Source organism: Arabidopsis lyrata (assembly GCF_000004255.2).
Source record: "Arabidopsis lyrata subsp. lyrata unplaced genomic scaffold ARALYscaffold_6, whole genome shotgun sequence".
Taxonomy (NCBI): Eukaryota; Viridiplantae; Streptophyta; class Magnoliopsida; order Brassicales; family Brassicaceae; genus Arabidopsis; species Arabidopsis lyrata.
This window is the reverse complement of record NW_003302550.1, coordinates 861,672-889,657: the sequence shown is the minus strand read 5'-3', so window position 1 is coordinate 889,657 and position 27,986 is coordinate 861,672. Positions and strand designations below refer to the sequence as shown.

Here is a 27,986-nt window from a genome sequence, read left to right as displayed (position 1 = left end):
ACATGCATTATTGCATTAGTCCTTTTAAACTATCACCATCACAATCTCATCACTCACTCCCCTTTCCCAATGATCATAATAATCTAACTCCGATTTCACTCCTAAATTGTATCGACTGAATCACGAAAAACCTCACCTTTTTTCTTTTCCCGATCTGGGTTTTGTACTTTTCACCAGTCAATCATGGGGAATCTGATCAGTCTGATCTTCTGCTGCGGGAGAAGGCGGATGAGCAATATTCCTCCGGCGATGGAAACGGCTCCTCTTGAACTCCCAGCGAATAGATTTGTATTCGCCGCGGCACCGCCGTATCTGAACCCTAACCCTAACTACTTTGATCAGTATCCAGGTTACTGCCTTCCTCCGCCGCAGCCGCAGCCGCTGCCTTACAGTCTCCACCACTTACATCAATATCCTCCCCACAGTTACCAACTACCTCATCCTTTGATTCCCGGCGGTAGACACCCGATGCTACCGCCTCCGTACGTCCATGAGAAAGCCGTCACGATTCGTAACGATGTTAATCTAAAGAAGGAGACTTTAAGGCTCATACCCGACCCGGAGAATCCGAATCGACTTCTTGTCTCCTTCACATTTGATGCAGCCATGCCCGGAAGGTTTTAATTTCAAACTATGAAATGATCAAATTTTACATATGCCCTTGTTGAAATTTAGTTGAAGTTTGAATCTTGTTGAATCAGAAGTTCATATAAATGACTTATCTTTTGTTGTTGTGGTGGAGAGAACAGGATCACAGTTGTTTTCTTTGCTACAGAAGAAGAAGAAGGCAATCTTAGAGCAACAAAGGAAGATACTTTGCCTCCAATCACTTTTGATTTCGGAAAAGGACTTGGTCAGAAGTTCATACAACCATCTGGAACGGGTATTGACTTGACGGCATTTGCAGATTCCGAGCTATTCAAGGGGATGGATACAGATGTCTTCCCGTTGGCGATTAAGGCGGAGGCAACTCCAGCGGAAGAAGGAAAGTCGGGTTCCACGAATGGGCAGATTACTCAAGTGGTGTATACCAAGGAGAAAGGAGAGATTAAGATAGAAGTGGTGAAGCAGATACTATGGGTGAATAGGATGAGATATGAGTTGCGGGAGATTTATGGGATTGAGAACACGGTTGATGGTTGCGACGAGGGAAAGGAATGTGTTGTATGCTTGTCTGAACCACGCGATACAACTGTTCTTCCTTGCAGACACATGGTATAGAGTTCATACTTCAAAAATTTGAAGCTCTTTTGTGTGATGAATTTTGAAATGGTTTGTGTATATCTGTTTGGCAGTGTATGTGCAGCGGGTGCGCAAAAGCGTTAAGGTTTCAGACAAATCTGTGTCCAGTTTGCAGACAACCTGTAGAGAGGCTTTTGGAGATTACGGTAGACGGAAACAAGAAAGGTGGAAATGGAGATGGAGATTAACAAATTTAGTTAAGCAATAGACTTGTGTAATATAAGCCATGCTTAATTAAGACATAAAATGTTATGGTTCAATATATATATCAATTGGAAACTGAGTTCTTAATTAGATAGCAATGATAAACAGACAGGCAGCTTCTTATTTAGTAATAGGTGCTTGGCCAGGAGCTGTGGTGGCCGAGGACCAACTATGGCAAACACAGAAGGTGATGCCATTGAAACTACGACAAAGACAGACACGAAATGACATAGATAAGACAAAGGCGAGGCCAGATTGAGTTACCTTGGTTTAGTCTTCCCACCATTGATGAACAAACACACCTCTGGTTCTCAGAGTTTGAAGTATGTTGATGCAGTCTGGTTTGTGGTTGGAGCAGCGGAGGAAGAGCTCATCCACGTAGCATATAGCTCCTGTTTCCAATAAAACAGTTAGGAACTTCATTTCCACTGTGCTTGTGTTCATCCTAAGGACCACAAAGTCTGCGTATTTCGCAGTTTCCTCAAACCAAGCAAGGAAATCGAAACCCTCATCTTCTGGAAATGGTTCTAGCTGTTCAAGCGGAGTTATCTTTTTGCCTGTCGAGTTGTCCTCAGCCAAATCCGGATGGTAAACAAAGGTGACGCGGGGTTTCTTGACATATGATAGCATTACTGAAGTGTTGTGGTCGACAAAGTAGACATTGAAAGCCTTGCTGTCGAGTGGGTATAACGGAAAGAACCAGTTTGGATTTAAATTAGCATCTATATGCTCGGCTGCTCCAATGTCAATGTAGACAAGGCTCTTCTTCAGAGAGAGATCAAGGAATTTAGGCAAGTAAGCGACTGATTTTGGGAAATCAGCAGGCTTTTGCTCGAGTAGAGGTTCCATAAACTCTATGTAAGGTCTATTGGTGTCAACAGATTGGCAATCTCTAGGTAGCTGAGTTTTCCCAATATAAGGAGCAGTTTCCGTTACATTCCTCTTGAATACAATGACGGTGAACTCATCCAAGTAGTTTACACGCACTATCTCCGACTGTTTAAGCCAGAATGAAACCGAAGTCGCGGATTTAACAAGATCGTTGCCATTAGTACTCACAAGGACTGCTCCGGTTCCACCAGGCTTCAGAGCTCGCTCCATCTCAAGCACAAGAAGAGCAGGGGAAGCAACTAGATCAACATCCCCACAGTACACGAAATCAAACGACTTTTCGCCACTAAGCTCAAGCTCGTTGACATGCTTCCTACTGAAAACGGAAAACAATGGATGCTTAGGAACCCCGTGAACATCTGAGAAACCCATCTCTTTGAATGCCGAAACAGCAGAATTCGACCCGGGACCAATGCAGAGAACCTTAGCATCATAATGCAATAGCTTTAACCCCATCAGCTCTTCAACTAGATCAGAAATCACCACTTGTGGATACTTCTCTGTCTCAGTTTTACCCCAGAATGGTTCAACGAGCTTATCAAAGAACAATTTCGGTCCTGCGATAACAAATCGGCCGAGATCGATCAAATCCACTGCTCCATCATCACCAAAGACGCGATCGTTAGCGGTTAACTCCATCAAAGGGACAACAGATAGAGCAGAGGCAATGATGAGAGCACGAAACAGAGCATGCCTATTCGTAGATCCACGGAAGATATTGAGCTTCAAGATCTTTATACCCATTGATGACGAAACCGAGAATCTCAATCTCTCAAAGTAGATTGATTTTGTCTAATACGATTTGCTAAACAGATCTTAAGAACAAGGAAGAAGCGTGAAGAGAAATTCGTAGAATCTAGCGAGTACAAAACCTGGAGGAGGTATGGTTTCCACCCACGAGGAGAACTATAGATATTTGTGATCCAAGCCAGACCCTTCTCGGAACCCTAATCGACTTCATCTCTGTCCCCATTCTCACAGATCGATCCACCATGCAAAACAAAAGAAGCAAAATCTCGTCTTACATGCTTGTAGAAATCCAAAAACTAAACACAGTTTCTTGATTATGTTTGAGAAACGCTTATAGATTCGAAGGATTTGGGACTTAGGGTTTCGTGATCTCTTCCTCTGGTTTTTTTTTTTTGGGGAAAAAGAAGAGTGAGTGAGGAAGAGCTTTTAACAGATTTAATGGTGAAGCTAACACCGCAATGTTAAAATTTCTACCGCCATAATATTGCCACGTCACGAGAATTTATGCTAATGTTATAGTATAATTAAATATTTGACCGTTTGATTATACATTCGACGTGGATTTCGTTTTCATGGAACTCTCTACTACTACCAATAAGCGTTGATGTATTTTTTTATTCTTTTTTAAGAATGAGTGAAAATTATTTTTTATCACATAGTACATCACTAATTTGTTATTCAATATTCTTGGCATAAACGAGTGGCTCCCACTTTTTGTCTGGTGCCTTTGAAATAATTATTTGATTTTGAATAGGCTGTTGTCCCTACACAGTGTCCATATCCGTGTGGGTGGTGATTAGTGAACACATGCATACGTGTTGATCCCAAGTAGTGTCTGTTTTTATTGAAAAAATTATTAGGAAATTAAGTTTTTATAACATTTGTAGAAATAAATATATGTATGCTAATCATAATAATTCAACATATCATAGACATAAAAGTAATCATAGTTCGATTGTTCAGTGTTCACAGTGTTTTGTAATACTGTAATTTTTAATTGGTGGCAGTTGTGTTATTTGTGAAAGAAAAAAACTCTAAAAACCAATTACGTACGTATTTGCGAGTCGAGTTGTGGCCACATAGTTGGGCCGACTTGGGCCTTCCACATCCAGTTAGGTCAAGCATGATTTAATTTCATCTTCCTTTTGCTTCAAAGTATAGTACTAAAAATGCTATCAATTTGTAAGAATAATGCGATATGATTATTTCTCGGAAGCATTAACTAAATGCTCTTTCGACACGCTACTATGTCGTTAATATAGTTTCGTGAGAAAATAATCACATTGTTAACCTTTTTTCTAGTCATTCATATCATATAACATAATTTATACATTTAGTCGGTTGAGGTACAGGTGTTTGTCAAGACATCGATCTACTTCGGTGTGATGCGTGTTACATTTTGCCTTATCCATTATTCTTTGTTTGTGTCAGCGTAACTACCATATTTTGCGTTATGAGTCGTTCTTATCTAGACAGATTTTTTGTTCTTGTCCAAAGACTTAATCAAACTCAATGTTTTTTTTTTTTTTTTAAATCAAACTCAATGTTATTTACTTCTTTCTCCCATATTGTTATTACTTTTTTCTCTTTTTTCCAATTAATAAATTATAAAGTTTTTTTTTTAATCTTTCAAAAGTAGCACTAGATGAACTGATGAACTTAGCATTGCAAAAAACAAAAACAAAAAAAAATAATCTGTAAAGACAATCTGTTTTTTAAAAAAGTCCTACATAATGTATGTTTTTCTAATCTCTTTTTCTGTTATAAATATGTTCAGATTTTTTAAAAAAATTGATTGTTTTTTTTTTTTTTTAAATCAGATTTTGTTCCAAATATGATGAGAATTACACATAAACTATTTGGGAAATGTTCTTAATTCTCTTAAAAAAATTCAGCAGAAGTTCCGATAATATTCATAACCATTTTTGGATCATTTTTAAAAATGTTATGAATATCTGTACATACATTTGAATGAGATGCCAGACTTTATTTCCTTCTTACTATTGCTTTTACACATTTGATGCATTCAAAATTTTAAAGAGAAATATGATTTTCTTCTTTTTTTCCACATTGCCATATATAACTCACAAGAATGTTGAAACAATTTGACATCTAAACTGGACATATTGATCCAAAAAAATAGTTTTACAATAAACCAAAATTAAATAGTTTTTTTCTCAAGTAGGTAATAGGGACACAACAATAAAATAAAAACCGCCGAATCCAATTTAACTCTTGGAGTTGAGAGAAACGGGGCAGGCACTGAGTGATAAGCACACAAAATTGAAGCAACCTAGATGAGTGTTCTTCATCAAAAACCTTCTTCCTCAGATTGTTTCTCCTAAAAATTACTCCTTTTTATGAAAATTAATCTCAAAGATTGATACTTTGTTTTCTGGAGATTCTTCTTTTACTATACTGTTTCTGGGTTTTGTTTGAATTTGATGATGATGGATGATAAAGATAAACCTCGCGAAGTAGTAGAACATAGGTCCCATGAAGATATTTCTCCAGCTCTAATGGTGAGTTTTCTCAGTCGTAACTCGTAAGACTTAACTCAATTCCCAAAGCTTTGAATTTTCCTGAAAGATTCATGCTTTAAGCTAATTTCTGTGGTTTTCAATTCATGGGTATCGTCAAAATTGATTTTCTGCTTCTTTTTTCCTGATTTAGCTTAGGTCTTGTGAGTTTAGGGTTTATAAGATCAGGGTTTAAGGGACTATTTTAATCTTCAGCACTTGTTTCAATTCTGTTTTCCGGAGATTCCAGGTTTAAGGCACAAGTTTCTGTGAAATCTAGGGTTTATAATTAATTGCTCATTGAGGAACATGATTTGTCAAGGAACCGACTTTGTGAGGAACTGATACAAAAATCTTCTTTTGAGTTTTCCAGGTTGGAGATTCTACTGAGATAACAGAAATACTATCACCAAGCCAACACCAACGATGGCGAGGTCTTGTGCTAGATATACAATCGAGAGAAGCTCATGGCGATTTCTTGAGAGCAAATGGTTCCTTAATTCATAGCCCTGTTTCCAAAAGGTTCAAGTTTTCTCCAATGTCAAGCCCTAGAATTGGGAGACGTGTTGGCTCCATGAGTCCTTCCTCGTCAAGAAACAGAACGAATCTCCTAAACTTTAAAAACAGGAACCACAATGCAGATATTGAGGAAGGTGTTGTGTCTCCTTCAGGAGATGGTACGGATAAATCTTATATTCCAAGAACATGGTCTCTCACTAATCTCTTAGCTCCTAGAAAATATAAGAAGACAGAGTCTTTACCGGTAACCCCTATAACTCACTCAAACCCTGAGTCCATGAACGGGAGGTATGCGGTTGAGGTTGATCCGGTTACATCCATGGTCAGTATTCTATCTTACAAAACTTGGTTATATCATTAATAAGGGAGATTATCTTGTGGAGTATATCGGTTGATGAATTGATTCATTTTCCATTTGTCGTAACTTTAGACAAGCAGTTTATCTTCTGCTTTACTTGATTTGTACTGTTCTTTTTGCTAGAAAGGGGAGCGTTTACTGCCTATTCGTCGTTCACGCTCTGTCCCTACATTCTTCAACAAAGATGGAAGTGTAAAGCAGCCAGGTGTTTTCCGCGTGATTCCTACTCCGTCTCGTGGGGATGAGAAGAGTCTAGAGATGATGCAGGCATCAAAAATGAGTAAAATCCACGGTTAGAATCACCTCCTAGACATATCTTTGTGATGCCACATTTTGACTCTATGTAACAAACTAGGTGATATGTGTTCAGATGAACATGATGATGGCGGAGAAGATGTTCCTGAAGAAGAAGCTGTGTGTAGAATCTGTATGGTTGAAATGGAAGAAGATGAAGAAGCTTTTAAGATGGAATGTATGTGCAAAGGGGAATTAGCTCTTGCCCATAAAACGTGCACGATCAAATGGTTTACAATTAAAGGGAACATAACATGTGATGTATGTAAGCAAGAGGTGAAAAATCTCCCGGTTACCCTTCTCCGTGTGCAGGATTCTCAAGACCGTTCTAGAGCAGCCAGGGATATCGAGATTTCACGGTTCAATAATGAATGGCAAGATGTTCCAATTCTTGTCATTGTAAGCATGCTTGCATACTTCTGTTTCCTTGAGCAGCTTTTGATTATAGATATGAAATCTAGCGCCGTTGCAATAGCTTTACCGTTCTCTTGCATTATCGGTCTTCTTGCATCAATGATATCAACAACAATGGGTAACATAGAAACTACTTTGAAATATATATTTCTTCGTATTCTAAATTGATCATCAGTCTTAAAGTGATATGATTTGTTGCAGTGAAGAAGAACTATGTGTGGATCTACGCAACCATTCAGTTCGGTTTTGTGGTCCTTTTCGCTCATCTTTTCTACACAGTTGTAAGATTTGATGTAATGTCTCCGAGAAACCTTACTTCGTTGAACCTATGGTTCGTGATCCCTCACACTCTCTCTCATTAACTTGTGTGCAGGTTAAGCAGCCGGTAATGTGCATTGTCTTAGCCACTATGATCGGATTTGGACTCACCATGACCGGAACAACAGCTATTAACGAGTATTTGAAATGGAGGAGAAGCAATTCCCACCAGCCAGAAGAGCCAGCAAGCACTCTGGTGGTTTGACAGCAGCGTAGATCTTGAGTGAAGCTAGAGTCCCTAAAGGGTTGGATCGGTTTTCGATCAACCGGTCCGGATTCGGTTTAGCTTTAATCTATTTGTGTAGGTTGAGATGTGAGAGCAGATTTGGTTATTTGGTCTTGTAGAAAAAGAAGCAAAACAAAAGTTTAGGCTTGGTTTTTTTTTTTCTCCCTTATAATAAATAAAATTTCATTATATTACATCACTAAATGCTAACAATACTTCAAGATTTTTTGTTTCCAACTAATATGCAGCATTATATTTACACAGATTATTAGGATATATGTCATAGTTTTAATTCTAGAAATAGTTATTTGGGTAATTCGATATCGAACTAAAAGTCATAAGATTAGAAGAAAACTATAGCAATCCAATAATGTTTTCTTACATCATATTGTTTGTTTTTTGAGTTTTCTTTTCTCACATCACATATTGAAAGGCACACATGACACATAAATCATAATGAGCAGTATGATTTGCAATCCCATATTTCTTGGATAACACTTCTTCACAGCTTTTTGACAGGTCAGAATAACACCTTTTCAGTTCATTCTTCATTTTCAATCCTCACCCACCCAAACTCTCCCTTTAAAGCAATGTCCATCCTTTCTCTTTCTCAGTTTAAACAAACTTTATTAACCAAAAATCAAACATTTCCAATCTCTAATGGATTAATTGAAAGAATTTCATTTAGTTACCTAGTACTAATCTTCACACTAGTAAGAGAATCCTACTCTTCACCAAACTACACATCTCTCTATATAACAAACCCAAAACATCTCTCACACACACACACAACAATAACTACAACAATGGCTACTTCAAGAACATTCATTTCTTCTAATCTTTTCATCTTCTTCCTCATCGTGGCTACTACCAATGGTCAGGCTCCAGCTCCAGGCCCTTCAGGTCCAACCAACATAACCGCAATCCTAGAAAAGGCGGGTCAATTCACCTTGTTCATAAGACTTCTTAAAAGCACCCAAGCCTCAGACCAAATCAACACTCAGCTCAATTCTTCCTCGAGTAATGGCTTAACCGTGTTTGCCCCGACTGATAACGCCTTCAACAGCCTCAAATCCGGAACCTTGAACTCATTGTCTGACCAACAAAAAGTTCAGCTTGTTCAGTTCCATGTCCTACCCACACTCATTACCATGCCTCAGTTTCAAACCGTTAGTAACCCCTTACGCACGCAAGCTGGTGATGGGCAAAACGGTAAATTCCCTCTTAACATCACTAGCTCCGGTAACCAAGTTAACATCACCACCGGAGTTGTCAGCGCCACCGTGGCTAACTCTGTCTACAGCGATAAGCAGCTCGCTGTTTATCAGGTCGATCAAGTTTTGTTGCCATTAGCCATGTTTGGATCAAGCGCGGCTCCTGCTCCGGCGCCTGAGAAAGGCGGCTCTGTTTCAAAAGGCTCAGCTTCCGGTGGCGATGATGGAGGAGGTTCTACTGATTCATCTGATGCAGAGAGAACTCGATTCGGGTTTGGGGTCAGAATCGCTATCGTCGCAGCCATTGCTGCTGCTTCTTCTCTGTCGATATAACTCGAGAGAGAGCTTTCCTTGAGTCTCCACATTGGGAATTTTAATAACAACGAGAGCTTTAAAATTTGTCGTACATTGAGATTGTGTTATAGATGGTGTTGTTATGTGTTATTGTTTTGATTCGAAATGAGACAACATTACGATTTAAGATTGCACAAAACTTTTTTGATGAAAGAAAGGAAAATGTGATTTTGAGTATAATTTGAAACGTTTAGTCTTAAGTTACATGATTCCATCATGTTGTTCAAGTTAGAAACCGAAACCGCCAAAACCGCCACCACCACCAGGAAAACCGCCCTCGAAATGGAAAGTGTATTGTTGTCCACCACCACCACCACCATGAAACGGATTAAATCCTCCACCGCCGCCTCCACCCATATCTTCAAGATCCTCTCCTCTGTCAAATCTCGCCCGCTTATCATCATCTCCAAGAACCTGGTCAATTCAAAGGTTAGATATCAAGAGAATGAGAGAGACCATGACCATGTGTGTGTGTGTGTGAATATGAAAGAGTAATGTGGAATTTTGTTGAACCTCATAAGCTGCAGCGATTTCTCGGAATTTGTTCTCAGCTTCTTCTCTATTGTCGACGTTTTTATCGGGATGCCATTGAAGAGCAAGCTTCTTGTAAGCTTTTTTGATTTCTGCGATAGAGGCGGTTCTAGAAATTCCAAGAATCTTATACCAATCTTTTCGTTTGCTCATCTTCAATGCCTTCTCTGCTCTACCAAGTGCTTCATGAATTTCCATGTCCTGATACAAAGCGATCCAAGTTACATTAAACAGTATCAGAAACATTGAAGATTATACAAACTAATCTTTAACCAACCTGAGAGTTTTGAGCGGCTTGCTTCAAATCCTCCACAGCTCCTTCCCAATCTTCAAGCAACAGTTTAGCTTCTCCTCTCTGATGAAGTAGTAATCAGAACCCTGTTTGTTCGATAACAGTTATGAATGTTTTGATTTAATACTTAATGATTTGAACCTGATGTAAAGCTTCAATCAGTTCTGCATCGATGTTTAATGCTTCATTACAGCTATTTAAGCCGTCTTTTCCACGGCCAAGCCTGACTGAGACCTTGCATAGTCCAAGATAGAGATGAACGTTATTTGCCGTGTGTTCAGGGTCCAGAGCAATAGCTTCCTTATATTCCTCTGCTGAAACTCGCAACTTTCCTTTGCTTGCATTATCTTCTGCCTGCAATAGAGCACATTTTTTTAATACAACAAATTGGCAGCTAAAGCTCAGTGTTAAAAGAAGACATAGAGGTTAACAGGACTCACGCTTTTAGTTTTCTTGAGCAGTTTTTTCAATCCGAAGTATGCTTTCTTCAGTTCACTGTGTTCCGGATCAAGACGAAGCCCTTTTTGGTAATGCCTGAAACAGAGTTTAATCAAGTATATCAGTTTTGAATCCAAACTCTCTTTCTGACTGAAAATTGGGTTGAAGTTAGACCAAACCTTTGGGCAATATCATGATCTGCTAAATAGTAGTAGGCACGTCCACGAAGGAGCAAAGCCTCGAGGTTATTTTCATCTTCCTTGAGAATATAACCAGTCTCGGAAATTGCACCCGAGTAGTCTTTAGACACCATAAGGAGCTTGACTTTGAGAAGCTTTGCCTGAAATGAAAAAAAAAATGTAAACTATAAGAAACTGCATGATCAGAGAGTCCAAAGATATATTGCAAACAGTCATCAAGAAGAGAACCTTAGAGCAAGCCGGAGAGAAGACAAGAACAACTTTATCAACAAATTCAAGAGCTTTCGCAACGTCCTTTGATTCGTACAGAGTTGAGGCAGTCTCCAAAGCACTCTGAGCTTGATGAAGCTGAGAGAGTTCTTTCTCAGCATTCGAATCTCCTGATTTAAATTCCAGATATTTCTGGTAATTATTCTCAGAGTCTTGGTATCTATAACACAGGGAAATAGAAGAGAAATCAACTTCTCTCTTAAAATCCAAATCAATAAGGACCTTTTGCCCATTTCTATACCTGCAAAAATGACGAAGCACAGAGGCACGCTTAAAATAAGCTTCAGAAAGTGCAGGGTCTGCTTCTATGGCTGCATTCAGATCATCGAGTGCATCACTAAAACGCTTAACCTTGATACTTTGTGAAGCCCTCTCAAATAACTCAGCAGCATCTACCGATTGACCATCTGTACCAAAATGCATTCTTGCTTCACTCTCATAACCTCGTTTTCAAATTAGATCAATTCGTAATGAGGAGCAAGCAAAAACAGAGTCCAAAAATTCGATTTCAATACCATAATAGGGGACCTCAATATCCAAAAAGCGCCAACACGAAAAGGAGAAAACTTTCGAAAAATATAGAAGCAATTCGCCATTTTTAGCAAATTTCTAATCCCTACGATTCCCAAATCAGCTAAACAACAGGAAACAAAATATACCTAAAGCGGAAACGAGAGGTTGGAGAAGAAGAAGTTGGCAAGCAAAGACAAAGTTAAGCAGAAGAAGAGTGTAAGCCATTCCTCTCCAAGCTAAGAAATCCATCCCTGACCAAACTCGGAACAGATCCATTCTCGATTTTCAATACATATACATACACTTTGTTTACACGGCGAAGTTTGTGTATACACCCACAAATTTTGAATCTTCAGAGATTAGAGAGACGAACGAAGAAGACGAATCTTTGATTCAAGCAAATTTGTGTGTTTCGGATTATCGTTGTTCGATCGAATTCGAAGCCTTTTTTCCGATTTTGATTTGCATGTTTAAGTGTAACTAGTAACAACACGTTGTTCTATCCAATCACTATGACCCACGTGGAATATGTTTTAAAGTAGGTTTCAATTTCGTAAATAGTTACCAATGATAATTGAACACGTAAGACTAACTATTACACGTTGGCTCTTACACTGCCACGTAAGATAACTACGATTCTTGGGCCTATTTGAATTGAGGCCTTAAGGGCCAACCTTATAATTGAAAGATATAAATATGGGCCCAACACTTTCGCCTAATTTTCTTTTCTTCAGAATTATTTTGATTTTGGAAAGATAATAATTTATGTAAAATAACCATTACTTTGTTTTGTGATTTTAGTTCTGCCAAGCATCATAATTAAATTAAAGAATCTCAACTTTTTTCGTAAACATCATTATAGAAAAAGAATTCAAACCTACATTTCTTATAGTGTTTGACAATGAAAAATAACATATACATAATCTTATAGTGTTTGACAATGAAAAAGGAATAATGCATGGATCCACAAGACGACATATTTTATATTTTCTAGGTAAATAATACTAGCTATTAAATTAATTATTGTATGGGTGCAGTTAGAAATAAGTCAAAATAAAGACAAAGCCTGTTTAGTCTACTGAAAAGAGTATCAGTTAAAATATTTAAATTTCCGCAGAATCCAAAGGTTACATTGACACGCATCTCGAGAACTTGAGTTTGGATCAAGTACCTATTGAAAGGAAGTTTCAACAAGGTGGTTCAGTTTCAACTAGTTTTCTAAAATAAAATTATACTTTATGTTAAGATATTTATTTTTTAAAAGAAAACAGTTATATGAACGTATTATATTGGTTAAAATTGAGTTTACTTTTAATTGAAAACTTTTCAAGCGACTTTGGGCTGTTCTTGGGGAACGTTTTGTAGGGTTATTGTCAACATATATATCTAAGTTTAGAGTATAAGTGTAATGATCACATCACAATAGAATCCAAGAGTGGCTTAAACAGAAAACCAAGGATTTTAGAGGGAGTTCCGAATTAACGTACATTCTTCGGGTGGAGATTGAATTTGAACATATCACACGATGATATGAACGACTTATAATTAGCAATCTTCATAAACAAACTTGGAAAAGCCTGAAGATAATACCGACCAGATTTTTGAATATCTCATTACAAAAACGAAAAAAAAATTAACATTTACAAAACGACAACGTCGGAAATACATATCCATGCATGTCATGGTATATATTATGTGACTGGCGATAATCAAAAACATAGTAAAAGTACATAACATTCAATGTAAATTGATATGATGATGTCTTGTCAACCTTTGTCCCCACATTCCGACCGCTTCACAAGGGGGTACGGTTCTTAATTAGACTTGTCTCCTCAAAGGAACTTCCAATCCTAATTAAACCCAAAATCTTGTCCCCCGGCCCATACACAGTATTTAATTAAACACATAATCAACCCAATGGAGCAAACCTTGCGAGTTCTTGAGGCAAAAAGGGACGACGACCCGTTTGGTGAGGGTGATGCTCGTTGCTCACTCCAAGAAAATCCCGGGTTAGACCCATTTGTTGAACCAGGTTTAGACCCGACCGGTTCGATTGAAAGGGATTATTATCCACACTACTAGTGGTGACACCACTAAGAGGAGGGGGAGCAAGATTGGGATTCTCTCTTGAGACATTGGTGTTGAAGTTGTTTAGTTGTTGTTGGATCATCATTGGTGAAGACGATCTAGGAGGAGGAGGAGGAGAAGCGGTGGCTGAGGATGATGTCATTGTTGGGCCTGCGAAGAAGGACGGAGCGGTGGTGGAATTGCTTCGAGTAGAGCCCATTTGTGCAGCTTTTTGTAAGAGAGCTGTTGCAGACATTGGAGAGAGAGGCTTGTTTTGTTTGTTTTCGGAGGAAGAGGAGAAGAGTGGTGAGAAAGATGAGTCTTTTAGGGTTTGGTGTTGTAGAGAAGCTGAGGTTTGTTGTGATGTTGAGGATGATGATAAGGTGAGATTAGGGTTTGTGGAAGTCGTTGGAATTTGGAATTGGTGGTGGCCGGAGAAATCAGGGAGGGATGATGATGACGACGGGAAGGGGTGGTGGTTGCCGGTGGAGGCCATTTGAACCATCTCGGATAGACCTGAACGGAATTTAATTGATAGTAGTATTAATTTAAAAACAACTGATCAGTCATATATATGAATAACTATTTAGAAATTAGAAAGATGATTGATATGTGATGTACCTTGCGCATGCATTGCACTTAGGTCATGTCCAAACCCTAAACCGAATTGAGAGATAGCAGCATTAATGTCGGGATGATGAACTCCTCGGTGAACAAATCCATGAGGAAGATTTGGATTATTCATAACATTTGAATCGTTTCCAAAATTCAGATTCGTCGTAGAGATCACAGGATTGTTATTACTTAGTGAACTCATCCTCGCACCTTCTTCAGTCAATGCGTCGCAGAACGCTCTATGTGTGATGAAACTATCTTTCCTATAAAATTTAGATCGATTAATTTATTAGAAAGCGTTTTATGTTTGCGAAAAAAATTGAATAATAACTAGATGACAATAATAAAAAAATAAAAAATAATAACAGAATTAAATTAAGAAGTGAGACAAGGGCATTGATTCAATATAGCATTGAATTTGAAATCATTTGCAAAACAAAACATTCTTGGCCGGAGTAAGCATTTATTTCTCCTATGCAAACTCACGACATGATTCACATGAAGACAGAACAAACATAAAACTTACTTGTTATATACATATTATATATATGTGTTTGTTGATAATATATATGTATGTCGACGTCGAGTTCCGATCCTTACCATATCGTGTGAATAGAAGAAAAGAATGAAGCCAAATAGACATGTACACATACAAACACACAAAATAAATAGATGCTCCATCAAAAATCTCATCGAATATCATACTGATCATAAAGTATGCAGCTTTTATTTCAAAATCGAAAAAACAAATTAAAAAAAAATATTGCTCCCCCAAAGTCAGTATGCCTTCAATTAATGCTCTGCTCTAATCCTACTTCTCGACAGATATATCTAATCACAAGACATTGCACACACATTCATGCCGACACTAGATATATATTACACGCCTATCTCTATTAGAGTTTGTTGCACAATTCTTTTAGGTTTTAACACCTTCACATTAATTTGTTGCCTTGTTCTCATCCGATATTTCTAAAAAAGATAGATTACTATAACACTTTCATGTCGCACAAACTCAACTTATACATCAACCAATACCAAATGTTAGTCTCTTATAAGTAAGTATTACCTGGAGAACAACGTGCCACAGTCACATTTATACTCGCGAGTACCACAAGTTTTCGCATGTGCCTTCCAATCAGACTGAACAGCGTATTTCTTAGAACACTTTTCGCACTTCCACTTCTTTTCACCGTGTTTGCGGCTATAGTGTTTCTTGATCCCAGTGAGGTCTCCAAGGGCCCTAGAAGCATCATGGTGTACACAAGTCTTGATAGGGCATATGTATACTTTCTTTTTTATCACCTCTTGTTTGGATCGTTGCTTCAGCTTCCATGGAAGATTGTGGCCACGGCGATGGAGTTGTAAGTTTTGGTCCCTTTGAAACCCTTTGTTGCAGATCTCGCACACGAATCTGTTTGTTGCCATGAGTGTTGTTGGCGATAGAGCGATGACATCAGCATCTGGATCTGTCCACATATGTGTTTAGATATGATTAACGCATATTTTGATCTAATGACTCTCCAAAGATGTTGTAGGGATTATAAATAGACAAATTAATATGTAACATGACCATCCGAATACAATAAAAGGAGGAAATATACATATAAGGAATATATAGAGAGATGTATATGCATATGTGAATACTGAGTTTGTGGTTATTTCAGCAAATAAATAATATATATGCCTATTTTTGGTTAATTGTTATTTTCATAAGAAAGCAGATTTACAAATACATGGAGCTACTTTCAACGTCTTATGCTTAACAGCTTACGTATATGTGTGTTTCGATATGTAGAGATACAGATATACACAAGTATATATGATACACACACATGCACATAGATTTAGGCATACATGTGAGTATATTATGGTGTGGAAGGAGTTACCTGGAGTGCCAGGTTGATTTCTCTTCTTCTTGGCTGATGAAGAGTTTGGTTTCACATTTGGGTTAGGGTTAGAATTAGGGTTGAGGTCAGGGATCTGCTGCTGAGGATGATGAAGGTGTGTTTCTTGATGAACAAACCCTCCCATGGAGGATGAAATAGAAAATGGATCTCCTGGAATCATCTGCATATCTGTGATTTAAGTTGAAACGGATCGGAGCTAAAGAACAAGAACAAAAACAGCTGGGTTTTGTTTTTTTATGAAATCTTGCAAGAAAACAAGAAGATGATCAGGAGGTTTAGAACAGTATACAAACAAAAGAGATAGTTAATTAGGGTTTAATTTGTAGAGGGGAGAAGAAGAACAAGAACAAGAGCATATAAGTTTTTTTTGGGTTTTAGGGCTTGAGAATGTTTGAATGTGCTTGACTCTTTGGTTATGCCAAATGACAAGAAAAGACCAAAGAAGATGAGGAAGAAATTTTCAAGGCACGAAAGTATATGTATATATAAAGATTATATTGAAAGAGGATTTGTTATTATAAACCAAAAAAACTATTGCAGGAATAAAGTTGTTTTTTTTTTTGTATAAATAATGTTGAGAGATCTGGGAGATGTACTTATAGAGAGATCTACCTTTCTTTTTTTTTCTGTAGTCGATCAGTGAATTATTTTCAAAAAGGGAAATTGATTTTTTCTTTTAAATAAATGTTTTCTTCGAAAAGGCCAGTCTCTTCCGTTCTCGCAGTTTACATAGACACACGTGCATGTGCTATGTGTACATCTATGATCTAGGTTGTGTTTAAAAGTTGGGAGAAGATATTTAAGGGATGTAACCTAAATTATATTTTATATGACATTGTTATTTGAAAAAATAATAATCATCAATTAGTGTATGGTTGATACATAATTTGATGGATATTTTTGGATTTATTCATTATTTAACTAAAATCTCAATTCACATAAACATAGTTTAAAATGATTGTAGATACAACATTTATCTATTACGGTCATAAGTTTAAATGGTTTCTTAGTTTCAGCATTTTATTGTTTAATGTTACTTGTAGTTTTCTTCTACATATAAATTGTATTAATTAGTTTTTTTAATCTTCAAACATATATATGTATCAATATAAATCTTGCATATTGAGATCTATATATCTTCTTAACAATTTCATTTTATTCTTTATCAAAAAAAATATACAATCATTATAAGGTTTGAGACAAAAAAAACAATAGTCTTTATTAGTTATTTTATGAAAAATCTACGTTAATATGTACTAAGCTATGTTTCGGATCTACATATTAATTTAATTGGACATAGTTTCAACTCCTATTTTATTATAAAAGGAAAATTTTATCCACCCAAGAAATTGTATTTGGCAAAGGAAAATGTTCTGTGTCCCAAGAACAAAGCATATAGGTAGATGCAAAAAGTTCCCGTTGTTTAAAGAGAGCACCATCTTTGACTCCCCAAAAGTTTTAGGAACTCAAAAAAGCCTTTTTGTAATTTGTATTTATTTTTCCACTACTTTTCATATAAACATTTAAAAAATTGGAAGTACAAATTACTCCAAGACAAAAGCCAAGAAAAGTAATTTAGATTTAAACGTAATTTAGTGTACACCCAAGTGAAGTCAAAATGTCATATATTTACACTAAATCTAACATCTATTGTCACTAATAAATAAACCCAGAAGCGATGAAATGATCATAGTGTAGTAATAGTTCACGTAGTAAAACATGTACTTAGCCAAAATAATAATCAAACTAAGTCTTGTTATAAGTAGAACATGCATGTATTCATGGACGATTGATTTGTTTTTTTCCTCTAATTCGAGCACACAACAAAGAGTACAAACAAATCTGAAATATATGAACTGCGATTGATCATGTGCTTGGACAAAATAAAATTATTTGATTTCTTGAATGGACTACAATTGATTTTCTTACTCATTCAAGTGTGATCGTCTTTTGCTTTTCTTCTTTTGGTTTGTGCAATCGAGGAAGTAAGAAGAAAAGGGAATTGCCTTTAAGGAAATAGATCGAAAGAAATGATTAAGGCATAATTACAAGTTGGACCAAACATAGCATGTTGCATGTTATTTGTGTAATGTGAGAGAGAGAGAGAGGATCTTTTGGCATTTCCCGATGAAGACGATAGGACAGTCCGTGACGCCTGTCTCTCTGTCTGTAGGACCCTCTTTTTGGAGCTATGATTCTCATGCACATTGGTCCTTCTATTATCATCCCTTTGAATCATAGTTTTTTTTATTCATCAATAATCTTCAGTCATATAGAAAGAAGCTCATGAGCATATCAGTCTTCTATTATCATCCTTTTGATAATAGTGACTGTCATGAGTCTATTATATTTATGGTTTTGGATTCAAGTCTAACAGCGATGGGTTTCTAGTACATGATCAAACGCTTCTAGTTCAACATGCTACTTACCAATACAGTTGACGCATCACAATATTAAGATATATTGGGTCTGAAGTCTGAACTCTGAACTTTCTAATTACCAAAAAAAAAAAATGTTTTGACAAAAAGTAACGTAGACATACAGATATATGAAGACCGACTGTATAATTTTTAATCATGTTTTTTCTTATAAAAATATGATTGTATAAATGTTAAATAAAATGAACTAGTAGTACAATAATACATATATTATAGATTAGATTACATTAAAAATTCCATAAATAATGCAACTCAACCTCTCCTTTGGCCTTTTGTGTTTGCCTTCTTTTGGTCCATTGGATGCTTTCTTATTCCCCTCTTGGTATCCAAAGTTTGTGTCTACGATTAAGAAACGTATTATTATAATAATCATAGTCACACATTATATGCATATACAAACTTAATTATTTTATTCTGAAACTCAAAATTCGAATTTCAAATGGATGCAAATATTTCATTTGGTATTATCCGATTCTTGGACTAACGATTTTTCTGAGATCGATTATGAAACAAAAATTGATGGTTAACTTGTCTATCCAAAACTAATTGAAGACCTAAGGTAAATAAAATCCATAAATCTATATATATTATGTATAGTAAGATTTGTAAATATGCAAAAAAAACTATAGGATGAGCATCAATATTGTTACAAACTTAATTTTTTATGGCTCCACTTGTATTTAATTAATTGTTACTTTTGTAACAGTTCTATTTGAATATCGACGCCGGTCTTATTAAACTAAATCGGTCAACATTTTACAAAGTTCGACGTCATTATAAAGAGTTTTTATCATTTAAACGTTTAAAATAAAACAATATGATCGACATATAGCTACTGGTTTCTCTCTGGTTCAAATCTAAACCAGTCAATCAAAGCTCGACGTCATTATAAAGAGTTTTTATCATTTAAACGTTTAAAATAAAACAATATAATCGACAACTAAACTGAAACGGAGGGAGTACGTAGCAAGAGATCTAACTATCTCTCGTTGTAATTCTTGAATAAGTGAAAAATAAATACGCAAAATTAATAAATTAAAGACATTACATCAGATATATTTTTTCTAAGGAATGTTTTTCGGACCGACATGATTTTAATTTCAACAGCCCCACTTTGAAAAAACTATAATATTAACTTTGCTTTGTATGAAACACAATATGGGCTAATAGTAGAAAGAGGATAGGCCCTAAGCCCAAGGCCCAAGTGAAACCCTAATAGTAAGTGATTTCAGAACTAGAGCGCGTAAAAACATTCCCCACTCACAATGGTACCGCGTGCTAATAACTAAGCTAATTTTCCAAATATGCAAAATGTCAACGCGTGAGGATCCGAGAACACTTTTTTTTTTTGGGTCTGATTGATTATTGATAAATCGTTGAATGACTACGATATTTCTAATAATCTTCTTTTCTTCTTCTTTTTTTTGCGTCACATCCTTTAATTTTTCTAAATAGTAAGATTAGTGACAACTATAACTGTGAAACTGTTACTCAGAATTTCGCAATCAAATTTTGTTTTTGTAACTTCCATTCTTTTAACTATTTTTTATCTTTTACTTTATAATATCTTGACAATCTGTTGTTCATCCCCGAATAAAGCCCACATTAACATGCCAATGCCAATCTATGGAGGCTCTTTGATTTTCATCCGGAATGCTCTTCTCTTCTGAATCGGATAGATTCATATTTGAAAGAGTTTGACAATACGTTATTTCAAAATTGACTATTTGTTCTAAAGATAACTCTTTTGTACAAATTACAATGTTAACCTTTTGAGTCACTTTGGGCTGGAGGCCCAAACACATAACAAATTTTTTTTGTATCAGGCCCAAGTCCCTAAGATAATTAGAGGCTTTTTACATACAGCTCAGCATTTTTTGTTCTTTCTAAATATAGCTATTATGTTTTGTAGTAGTAGATTTCAATTTGATCTTATCACCAACCAAAATTTAGACTATATAAATTCAAAAGCCTAAGTAAATGAAAAAAAGATGGTCTTTAATCTAATATTGACTACAATAAATATACGTCAGATAGACATAATACTTCAAATTGTGCCACGATGTCTCATAAGATTGTCGATTATTTTTCCCTTTTTATTTTGCTACCAACCAAGTATAATTAATAGTCTCTTAGTACATTTGGAAATAAAGAAATACACATAGAGACAAAAGCAAAAAAGAATACAAATATCAACACGAGCTGGTATGACAACGAGTGGCTGCGTTGTGAACTTGTGGATTAGTTAGAGATAATAATTAAGACATTGAAGTATTCTTTGTTAATGCTGATTTATATATATCATATCCATTCGAACTTTCCTTTGGAAAAATTATTTAAGGGAGTATCTTTTGAAGAAAACGGGTACAATATGCAACATAAAGTCAAACAAAAAAATCATGTGCCATGAAACTTTCACAACGTTCGTTATATATGTTTATCTCTTCCATAGAATAATACTAGTAAATAAATATAAAGTTTTCTGTAACTATTAAATTCATAAACGGAAAAAACTATGACAACTAATGAATTCAATTTTCAAATTCGATCTAACGCTGAAATAAATAAGTGCTTTAATTCGAAGTACTTTGATCATAAGTTCCATAAGTCAATAACATTACTTAAGATTTCAAAGACTTTTTTTGACGGGATCTCTCATACAGAAGCAAACACGCGCTTGCACGTGAGGGACCTTCTCCATCGCTGGAAAATTCCATATATATTTTTTAACATAATTCCACGTGTCAATCAGCAGATCCACCTGTCTTCTTCACTTCTGCTTTTTATTTCCCACTCTCTTCTGTCGTCTTCCGTCTTCCTCTGTCTGATTCAGTGAGTAAAGATTTGTCTTCGTTTTTCTTTGTATGATTGTATCAGTGAGAACCCAACAACCTCCAAATTCTTCCAACTTCCTCAGGTTTCAAAGGAATCCAATGAAAAATATATACAAATGTTGAAAATTCCTCCGAGATTCTTCTCTGTTTACTCAACTCTCATCCACATTATTGCCTCCTTCCTCTGCTCCTCCGACGTCAGAGGCGATTTTCCGGCGACGAGATTCGATCTCGGAACGTTGACTCTCTCAAGTCTCAAGCTTCTCGGGGATGCTCATCTCAACAACGGAACTATTAAGCTCACTCGTGAACTCTCTGTTCCCACTTCCACCGCCGGGAAAGCTCTTTATGGAAAACCGGTTAAATTCCGGCACCCGGAGACTAAATCACCGGCAAGCTTCACCACTTACTTCTCCTTCTCGGTAACGAATCTCAATCCTTCCTCAATTGGCGGTGGATTAGCTTTCGTAATCTCCCCTGATGAAGATTACTTAGGATCCGCCGGTGGATTTCTCGGTCTAACCGAAGAAACCGGATCCGGGTCGGGTTTTGTGGCGGTTGAATTCGACACGCTGATGGATGTACAATTCAAAGACGTTAACGGGAATCACGTGGGATTGGATCTAAACGCCGTCGTTTCAGCCGCGGTAGCCGATTTAGGAAACGTCGACATCGATCTCAAGAGCGGAAACGCCGTGAATTCATGGATCACTTATGACGGGTCGGGTCGGGTTTTAACAATTTACGTCTCTTACTCAAACGTGAGACCTAAATCGCCGATTTTGTCGGTTCCTCTCGATCTTGATCGTTACGTGAACGATTCGATGTTCGTCGGATTCTCTGGATCAACGCAAGGAAGCACAGAGATTCACAGTATCGATTGGTGGAGCTTTACTTCATCTTTCGATTCATCGGAATCTCCACCGCCGATGTCTAATTCTCCTCCTCCATCGTCTCCGTCGTCAACTTCGATCACACCATCCGTATCCACCGTCCGGAAGAAAACCGCCGATCCATCGTCTTCTTGCCGTAACAAACTCTGTAAAAAATCACCAGCCGCCGTCGCCGGAGTAGTAACAGCCGGAGCATTTTTCTTAGCACTATTCGCCGGAGTCATAATCTGGGTTTACTCCAAAAAGATCAAATACAATCAAAAGTCTGAATCTTTCGCATCGGAAATCATGAAATCGCCGAGAGAATTCACTTACAAGGAGCTGAAATTAGCCACCGACTCTTTCAGCTCATCGAGAGTCATCGGAAACGGCGCATTCGGCACCGTCTACAAAGGAATCTTACCGGATACCGGCGAAATCATCGCAATCAAAAGATGCAGCCATATTTCTCAAGGGAACACCGAATTCTTATCAGAATTATCTTTAATCGGAACACTCCGTCACCGGAATCTTCTCCGTCTTCAAGGCTACTGCAGAGAAAAAGGCGAAATTTTGTTAATTTACGATCTAATGCCTAATGGATCACTCGATAAAGCACTTTACGAGTCTCCGACGACGTTACCATGGCCTCACCGGAGAAAAATCCTTCTCGGAGTCGCTTCCGCTTTGGCTTATTTGCATCAAGAGTGCGAGAATCAAATTATTCACCGTGATGTCAAAACAAGTAACATCATGCTCGACGCGAATTTTAATCCGAAATTAGGCGATTTTGGACTCGCGAGGCAAACGGAGCACGATAAATCGCCGGACGCAACCGCCGCTGCTGGAACAATGGGGTATTTAGCGCCGGAGTATTTGTTAACCGGTCGAGCGACGGAGAAAACCGACGTTTTTAGCTATGGAGCCGTTGTTCTAGAAGTATGCACTGGTAGAAGACCCATAACCCGACCCGAACCGGAACCCGGTTTAAGACCTGGTTTGAGATCGAGTTTGGTAGATTGGGTTTGGGGTTTGTATAGAGAAGGGAAGCTATTGACGGCGGTGGATGAACGGTTGAGTGAGTTTAACCCGGAGGAGATGAATCGGGTTTTGATGGTGGGCCTTGCTTGTTCACAACCCGACCCGATAACTCGGCCCACTATGAGAAGTGTGGTTCAGATACTTGTTGGTGAAGCTGATGTGCCGGAAGTTCCGACTGCGAAACCGTCTTCGTCAATGAGCTTTAGTACGTCGGAGTTATTGCTTACGTTACAAGACAGTATATCGGACTGTAACGAAGTTTTGGCTCCGATCTCAACGACTTCTTCGTCGTCGGAACACGACATCTTCATTGTCGGCAAGGATCGATCGGTTTAAAAATAATATTTATTCAAATGACAAATTTATTATAAAATTCGAAGCACAATTTTGTACGTAAATTGAAAATAAACAAAATCCAAAAACTTTATACTAATTTTAAAAAATGTTGGAAGTATATGTATATTTTCTGTTCGATTTAATAATTCTTGGTTTTGGAACCTCCAGAGTCCAGACTACAGTTTGTAACAACAATGTGTATAAAATATTTTCGATTCAATAGAGAGAAATGTTAATATTATACACTTTAACTAGTTCAACTTTGGATAGTAAGTTTGGTAAGTTTGGTGAGCGTCGCTTTCTTTACTTTGAATTTGATAAGAGTTTCTACTGTATGAGAAAAGGTTTAGATTATTGGTCCCATATCTATAAGTAGTTTAACTACAAGTGGGAACAGAGAATAAACTGTATAACCTATTTAGTTTGGTTGGTAATCATACCAACATATCATATAGACCACTCGTATCACACAAATGTTGACATTTTGCGTCCACAAAAAAATGTTATTTTTGCATAATAGAAATACCTAGCTTGGAGAACGTCGTGTGGCTTAAATACGTTTGGCTTGAATTATATAAACTGTGGCAGTAGTAATAAAAAAAAGTCTTGTAATTCAAGTCCAAGTTAACGGCTAGATTTTGGTAAGTCTTTATCAACAAAATCATACAAATTATTATCTCGTCATATGTCCATGCAATAATAGAAAAAAAGAAGGAAAAGTAATACAAAAAAGGGAACAAGAGAATGAGTAGAAGAATGGCAAAGTCTTCTAGATAACTAAATAAAATATGTTAGAAAATGGAGGTTGGTCATAATCATAACTAAATGGGAATCTTACTAATTTCTAACATCAATCAATATACAATACATTATATAATAAATCAAATCAAAACTTTAACTAAATGTTTTGTAGTGGTGAAGCATTGGCCCTTACTCTAATTAAGCAGGTGTGTGTTCACATCTACATATATGCGTTGCATAGTTGAGAACTATGTAAGCATTTACATAGATACTGCTTCAAGCTTTGATTCACCAGAAGAACAGTTCCATTAAGCTTCAATGTCTGAAGAAAAATTGAGACAAAAAAGAGTGAAAGTTTGCACGAAATAAACCTGTCAAGTCTTTGTTGGTGAGTACTTTCATCATATGCAGAATGTTATTCTGTTTTTGGGACAATTTAAATTACACAATGAACTTTCTCATCGTTAATAGCTATAAAGAAAGGAAGTAGCGTCTAAGAAGCAAAAACCATACCCTTTCCAAAATATTAGTTTGCAGAACTGGATACACCAGCGGGTAAACATATGAGCTGGTTAGCTTTGGTAATGTGACACCAGAGGGAGGTAGAGAAGCAGAGGAATGTTGGCAGAGCATCTACATAACCGCAAGTAAGAATTTTATTTGTTTTCATTAAGAAACCTTGAGATGGATAGTTGTGGTAATTGACATTTGATTGTTTGTCTGCAGCTGATCAGGTTGAACTCAAAACAATTACAAACCTGCATGTTGTGACTATTTTGCAGTATTGGAGAGGGAGTCACCACCTGATAAAGAGAAAAATAAAAACAAAAGTTACCTTCTCGATGTGGAGATTTTCAGAAGTTACTTTAAAACAAACGCCCTCTTTGCTGCACAACTGGTGGCTTTGATTTGTCGTCATATTCATCTAGGCTTGCTGACACCGAGACAAATTTACTTAATCAGAAAAGCATTGATCCACAGGGATGTATAAAGAAATTTTGTAAATGCTGACAAGCTGCTTTTGGTGGTTCAACAGCCACCTCCGTTGGTACTTTTCACCTCCTCCCACAAAACGTAATGACTTGTATATATGAAGGAAGCTCATGCATTATGTTTGTTTTTACTGCTCCTGGATCAGCCGCTCTACAACAAACAAAACAAAACAAAAAAAAGGAAATTCCAAAATCTTACAAACAGAATAATAATAATAGTGTCTGATTGTTTCTCAGAATAAAAAGATGTAACATTCACAACCCGTGAAGGCACATGACTGTTTCTCAGGAGCGGCAAGAGATGTTTGGTCAAAGAGAAAGAAATGACATGATTTGTAGCAATATATCATCCTGACAAATATGGAGACAGAAAGTGTAACCAATAGAGTTCGAAGTTCAGAAACCATAGTGAAAACCTTGCTTGGCATAGCCATTAAGACTAACATAAGATTGAAAAGCTGGACTGAAGAATGTATATCTTAATCTAATAGCCATTGCTCTAGAGAGTTTATGAACTTTAAAACTGATTGAAAAGACACATGTCAACTTCAAAAGCTTTGCCTCATTCTGCCTCTAAATATTACTCAAGGTCTGTCAACAGAAAGTGGCAATCACAAAAATTCTTGCATCAAGAAGAGGTTCTTCTATCTATCGATAGTAAGTGGGATAATCTTCCAACTGCAAAATCAAGACTTTGCAGTTGAAGAGAATGACTTCTTACACCAGTGAAGTCACAAAAAGGTGTGTATGAATGATTGGATTTGGAGCAAGAAGAGGTACTTGATTTTGAGCCAAAGATACTCTTTTTAAGCAATTGGATGTAAGAAAAAAGGAGGGCAATGTTCCAAAACAAAGCCATCCTCCAGAAATTAGATGAGCATATAAAACGCAACGCCTCCTTCATCAAATTCATGTACCTGAACAAGAATCTGTAGACTAACAACTTGATACTGCGAACTCGTGAAGAAATTAGAGCCGAATACAAGGATCAAATACTTTTTCTGGGGAATAATCGATGGCTTTGTAGACTAAACTAGGCATTGAAAGCACGAAGAAGACGAAGAGGAGACCAAACTCACTCTGGGCTTTAGCAGATGGTTCGATGTGGGACAAAAGAAAATTACTTTCTTATATTCACTGTGTCTGGGCTTTAGCAAGCAACAACTAGAAGCTTCTTGATCTTCAAGTATGAGTTTCTGCAATTCGATAAATATGAGACATGTTGTGTCCCACATCGACAATATAATAATTTCCCACTTAACAAAAATCAGAAAGCGCAAGTTCAAATGTTAATCCGGTTTACGTTCTGGTTTAGACGGTTCAAATTTACTTAATTGGGCCGATTGACATATATTGAAGCCGACCCAAGGAAAGTCGGCGTTATACAAAAGTCCCACATCGGTTTGTTAGAGGAAAGGGTCTTTGGAATTGGTCCTATATATATATAAGCATCTGCATCTTCTTATTTAGTTAACAACTCTTAATTGCAAAATTATTAGTCGGCCATGTGACTCAATGAGTTGAGTCGGCCGCCCACTTCGGCTAGGCGCCATAGTTATTTTTTTTTCTCTTCGCTGTTTTTTCTTGAATTTTTTTCTTTGGTTTTCTTTGTTCAAACGTTTTTTATTTTAATTAAAGTTTTTACTATAAAATATTTTTTGTTTTCAAATAATCTAAGTGTTAAATTTCAATGCCATTGAAAACAAACCGGACTAAGCATGCCGTCCCATCATACGGGTCCGTAAGTCCGTGTTATTAGTTCAACTGTTTTTCACGCAAGTAAATTTAACACTTATATTATTTTTTATTGTTTTTTACAAATATTTTTATTATGTAAACTATTTTTTAAAAACTATATTTTTTATTATACAAAATGTTTTTATTTCAAAGGTTTTTATTTTAACTAAAGTTTTAAATATGTAAAGTATTTTTGTTTTCAAATAATCTAAGTGTTAAATTTCAATGCCATTGAAAACAAACCGGACTAAGCATGCCGTCCCATCATACGGGTCCGTAAGTCCGTGTTATTAGTTCAACCGTTTTTCACGCAAGTAAATTTAACACTTAGATTATTTTTTATAGTTTTTTTACAAATATTTTTACTATGTAAACTATTTTTTAAAAACTATATTTTTTACTAACAAAATGTTTTTATTTCAAAGGTTTTTATTTTAACTAAAGTTTTAAATATGTAAAGTATTTTTGTTTTCAAATAATCTAAGTGTTAAATTTCAATGCCATTGAAAACAAACCGGACTAAGCATGCCGTCCCATCATACGGGTCCGTAAGCCCGTGTCATTTGTTCAACCGTTTTTCACGCAAGTAAATTTAACACTTAGATTATTTTTTATAGTTTTTTTACAAATATTTTTATTATGTAAACTATTTTTTAAAAACTATATTTTTTACTAACAAAATGTTTTTATTTCAAAGGTTTTTTTTTTCAAGTTAAATTACTTTCTTATATTCTTATACGGGTCCGTAAGCCCGTGTTATTAGTTCAACCGTTTTTCACGCAAGTAAATTTAATACTTATATTATTTTCTAAAGTTTTTTTTTGCAAATTATATTCGGTTTTAAAATTCTAAGTGT

At 36.5% G+C, this 27,986-nt stretch overlaps 7 protein-coding genes and 1 long non-coding RNA gene across 12 annotated transcripts; 4 read left to right on the top strand and 4 right to left on the bottom strand.

The window, feature by feature from the left end:
- The first annotated feature begins 10 nt into the window (after positions 1 to 10).
- On the top strand, positions 11 to 1,544 carry LOC9307088 (probable E3 ubiquitin-protein ligase LUL1). Its single transcript, XM_021021721.1, has 3 exons — positions 11 to 617; positions 750 to 1,215; positions 1,296 to 1,544. The coding sequence occupies exons 1-3, from the start codon at positions 184 to 186 to the stop codon at positions 1,428 to 1,430; spliced, it is 1,035 nt and encodes a 344-aa protein (XP_020877380.1). The 5' UTR covers positions 11 to 183; the 3' UTR covers positions 1,431 to 1,544.
- Positions 1,477 to 3,499, bottom strand: LOC9309147. The gene is made up of 2 exons (XM_021021723.1): positions 3,210 to 3,499; positions 1,477 to 3,031 (listed from the first exon to the last, which is right to left on the bottom strand). Exons 1-2 carry the CDS (start codon positions 3,329 to 3,331, stop codon positions 1,717 to 1,719), a joined length of 1,437 nt encoding a protein of 478 aa, XP_020877382.1. The 5' UTR covers positions 3,332 to 3,499; the 3' UTR covers positions 1,477 to 1,716.
- A 1,790-nt stretch (positions 3,500 to 5,289) lies between these two features.
- Positions 5,290 to 7,927, top strand: LOC9309146. 3 transcript variants are annotated; one of them, XM_021021782.1, is made up of 7 exons: positions 5,291 to 5,609; positions 5,980 to 6,254; positions 6,288 to 6,447; positions 6,607 to 6,775; positions 6,854 to 7,309; positions 7,393 to 7,484; positions 7,565 to 7,927. In XM_021021782.1, exons 1-7 carry the CDS (start codon positions 5,532 to 5,534, stop codon positions 7,712 to 7,714), a joined length of 1,380 nt encoding a protein of 459 aa, XP_020877441.1. In that variant the 5' UTR covers positions 5,291 to 5,531; the 3' UTR covers positions 7,715 to 7,927. The 3 variants fall into 3 exon arrangements, with proteins under 3 accessions (XP_020877440.1, XP_020877441.1, XP_020877439.1); XM_021021781.1 differs by having other exon boundaries at positions 5,290 to 5,609; positions 5,980 to 6,447; positions 7,393 to 7,472; XM_021021780.1 differs by having other exon boundaries at positions 5,980 to 6,447.
- Positions 7,928 to 8,437: 510 nt separating this feature from the next.
- On the top strand, positions 8,438 to 9,437 carry LOC9307087 (fasciclin-like arabinogalactan protein 11). Its single transcript, XM_021021783.1, has one exon. It carries the CDS (start codon positions 8,542 to 8,544, stop codon positions 9,280 to 9,282), a length of 741 nt encoding a protein of 246 aa, XP_020877442.1. The 5' UTR covers positions 8,438 to 8,541; the 3' UTR covers positions 9,283 to 9,437.
- LOC9307086 (dnaJ protein P58IPK homolog) lies at positions 9,426 to 12,009 on the bottom strand. Of its 2 annotated transcripts, none has more exons than XM_002870970.2 (9): positions 11,694 to 12,009; positions 11,276 to 11,441; positions 10,993 to 11,194; positions 10,744 to 10,904; positions 10,567 to 10,660; positions 10,268 to 10,480; positions 10,112 to 10,189; positions 9,817 to 10,035; positions 9,426 to 9,717 (listed from the first exon to the last, which is right to left on the bottom strand). In XM_002870970.2, the coding sequence occupies exons 1-9, from the start codon at positions 11,821 to 11,823 to the stop codon at positions 9,532 to 9,534; spliced, it is 1,449 nt and encodes a 482-aa protein (XP_002871016.1). In that variant the 5' UTR covers positions 11,824 to 12,009; the 3' UTR covers positions 9,426 to 9,531. The 2 variants fall into 2 exon arrangements, with proteins under 2 accessions (XP_002871016.1, XP_020877438.1); XM_021021779.1 differs by having other exon boundaries at positions 11,276 to 11,477; positions 11,694 to 11,998.
- Positions 12,010 to 13,119: 1,110 nt separating this feature from the next.
- LOC9309145 (zinc finger protein JACKDAW) lies at positions 13,120 to 16,734 on the bottom strand. The gene is made up of 4 exons (XM_002870969.2): positions 16,119 to 16,734; positions 15,299 to 15,698; positions 14,236 to 14,492; positions 13,120 to 14,130 (listed from the first exon to the last, which is right to left on the bottom strand). Exons 1-4 carry the CDS (start codon positions 16,303 to 16,305, stop codon positions 13,457 to 13,459), a joined length of 1,518 nt encoding a protein of 505 aa, XP_002871015.1. The 5' UTR covers positions 16,306 to 16,734; the 3' UTR covers positions 13,120 to 13,456.
- Positions 16,735 to 21,096: 4,362 nt separating this feature from the next.
- On the top strand, positions 21,097 to 23,901 carry LOC9307085 (L-type lectin-domain containing receptor kinase VIII.2). The gene has a single exon (XM_021022824.1). The coding sequence runs from the start codon at positions 21,528 to 21,530 to the stop codon at positions 23,658 to 23,660; it is 2,133 nt and encodes a 710-aa protein (XP_020878483.1). The 5' UTR covers positions 21,097 to 21,527; the 3' UTR covers positions 23,661 to 23,901.
- A 347-nt stretch (positions 23,902 to 24,248) lies between these two features.
- Positions 24,249 to 26,821, bottom strand: LOC9307084. 2 transcript variants are annotated; one of them, XR_002330950.1, is made up of 5 exons: positions 26,311 to 26,821; positions 25,160 to 25,544; positions 24,915 to 25,034; positions 24,773 to 24,821; positions 24,249 to 24,682 (listed from the first exon to the last, which is right to left on the bottom strand). It is a non-coding gene; the product is annotated as an uncharacterized LOC9307084 (long non-coding RNA). The 2 variants fall into 2 exon arrangements; XR_002330951.1 differs by lacking the exon at positions 24,773 to 24,821 and having other exon boundaries at positions 24,249 to 24,723; positions 26,311 to 26,820.
- Between the last annotated feature and the right edge of the window lie 1,165 nt (positions 26,822 to 27,986).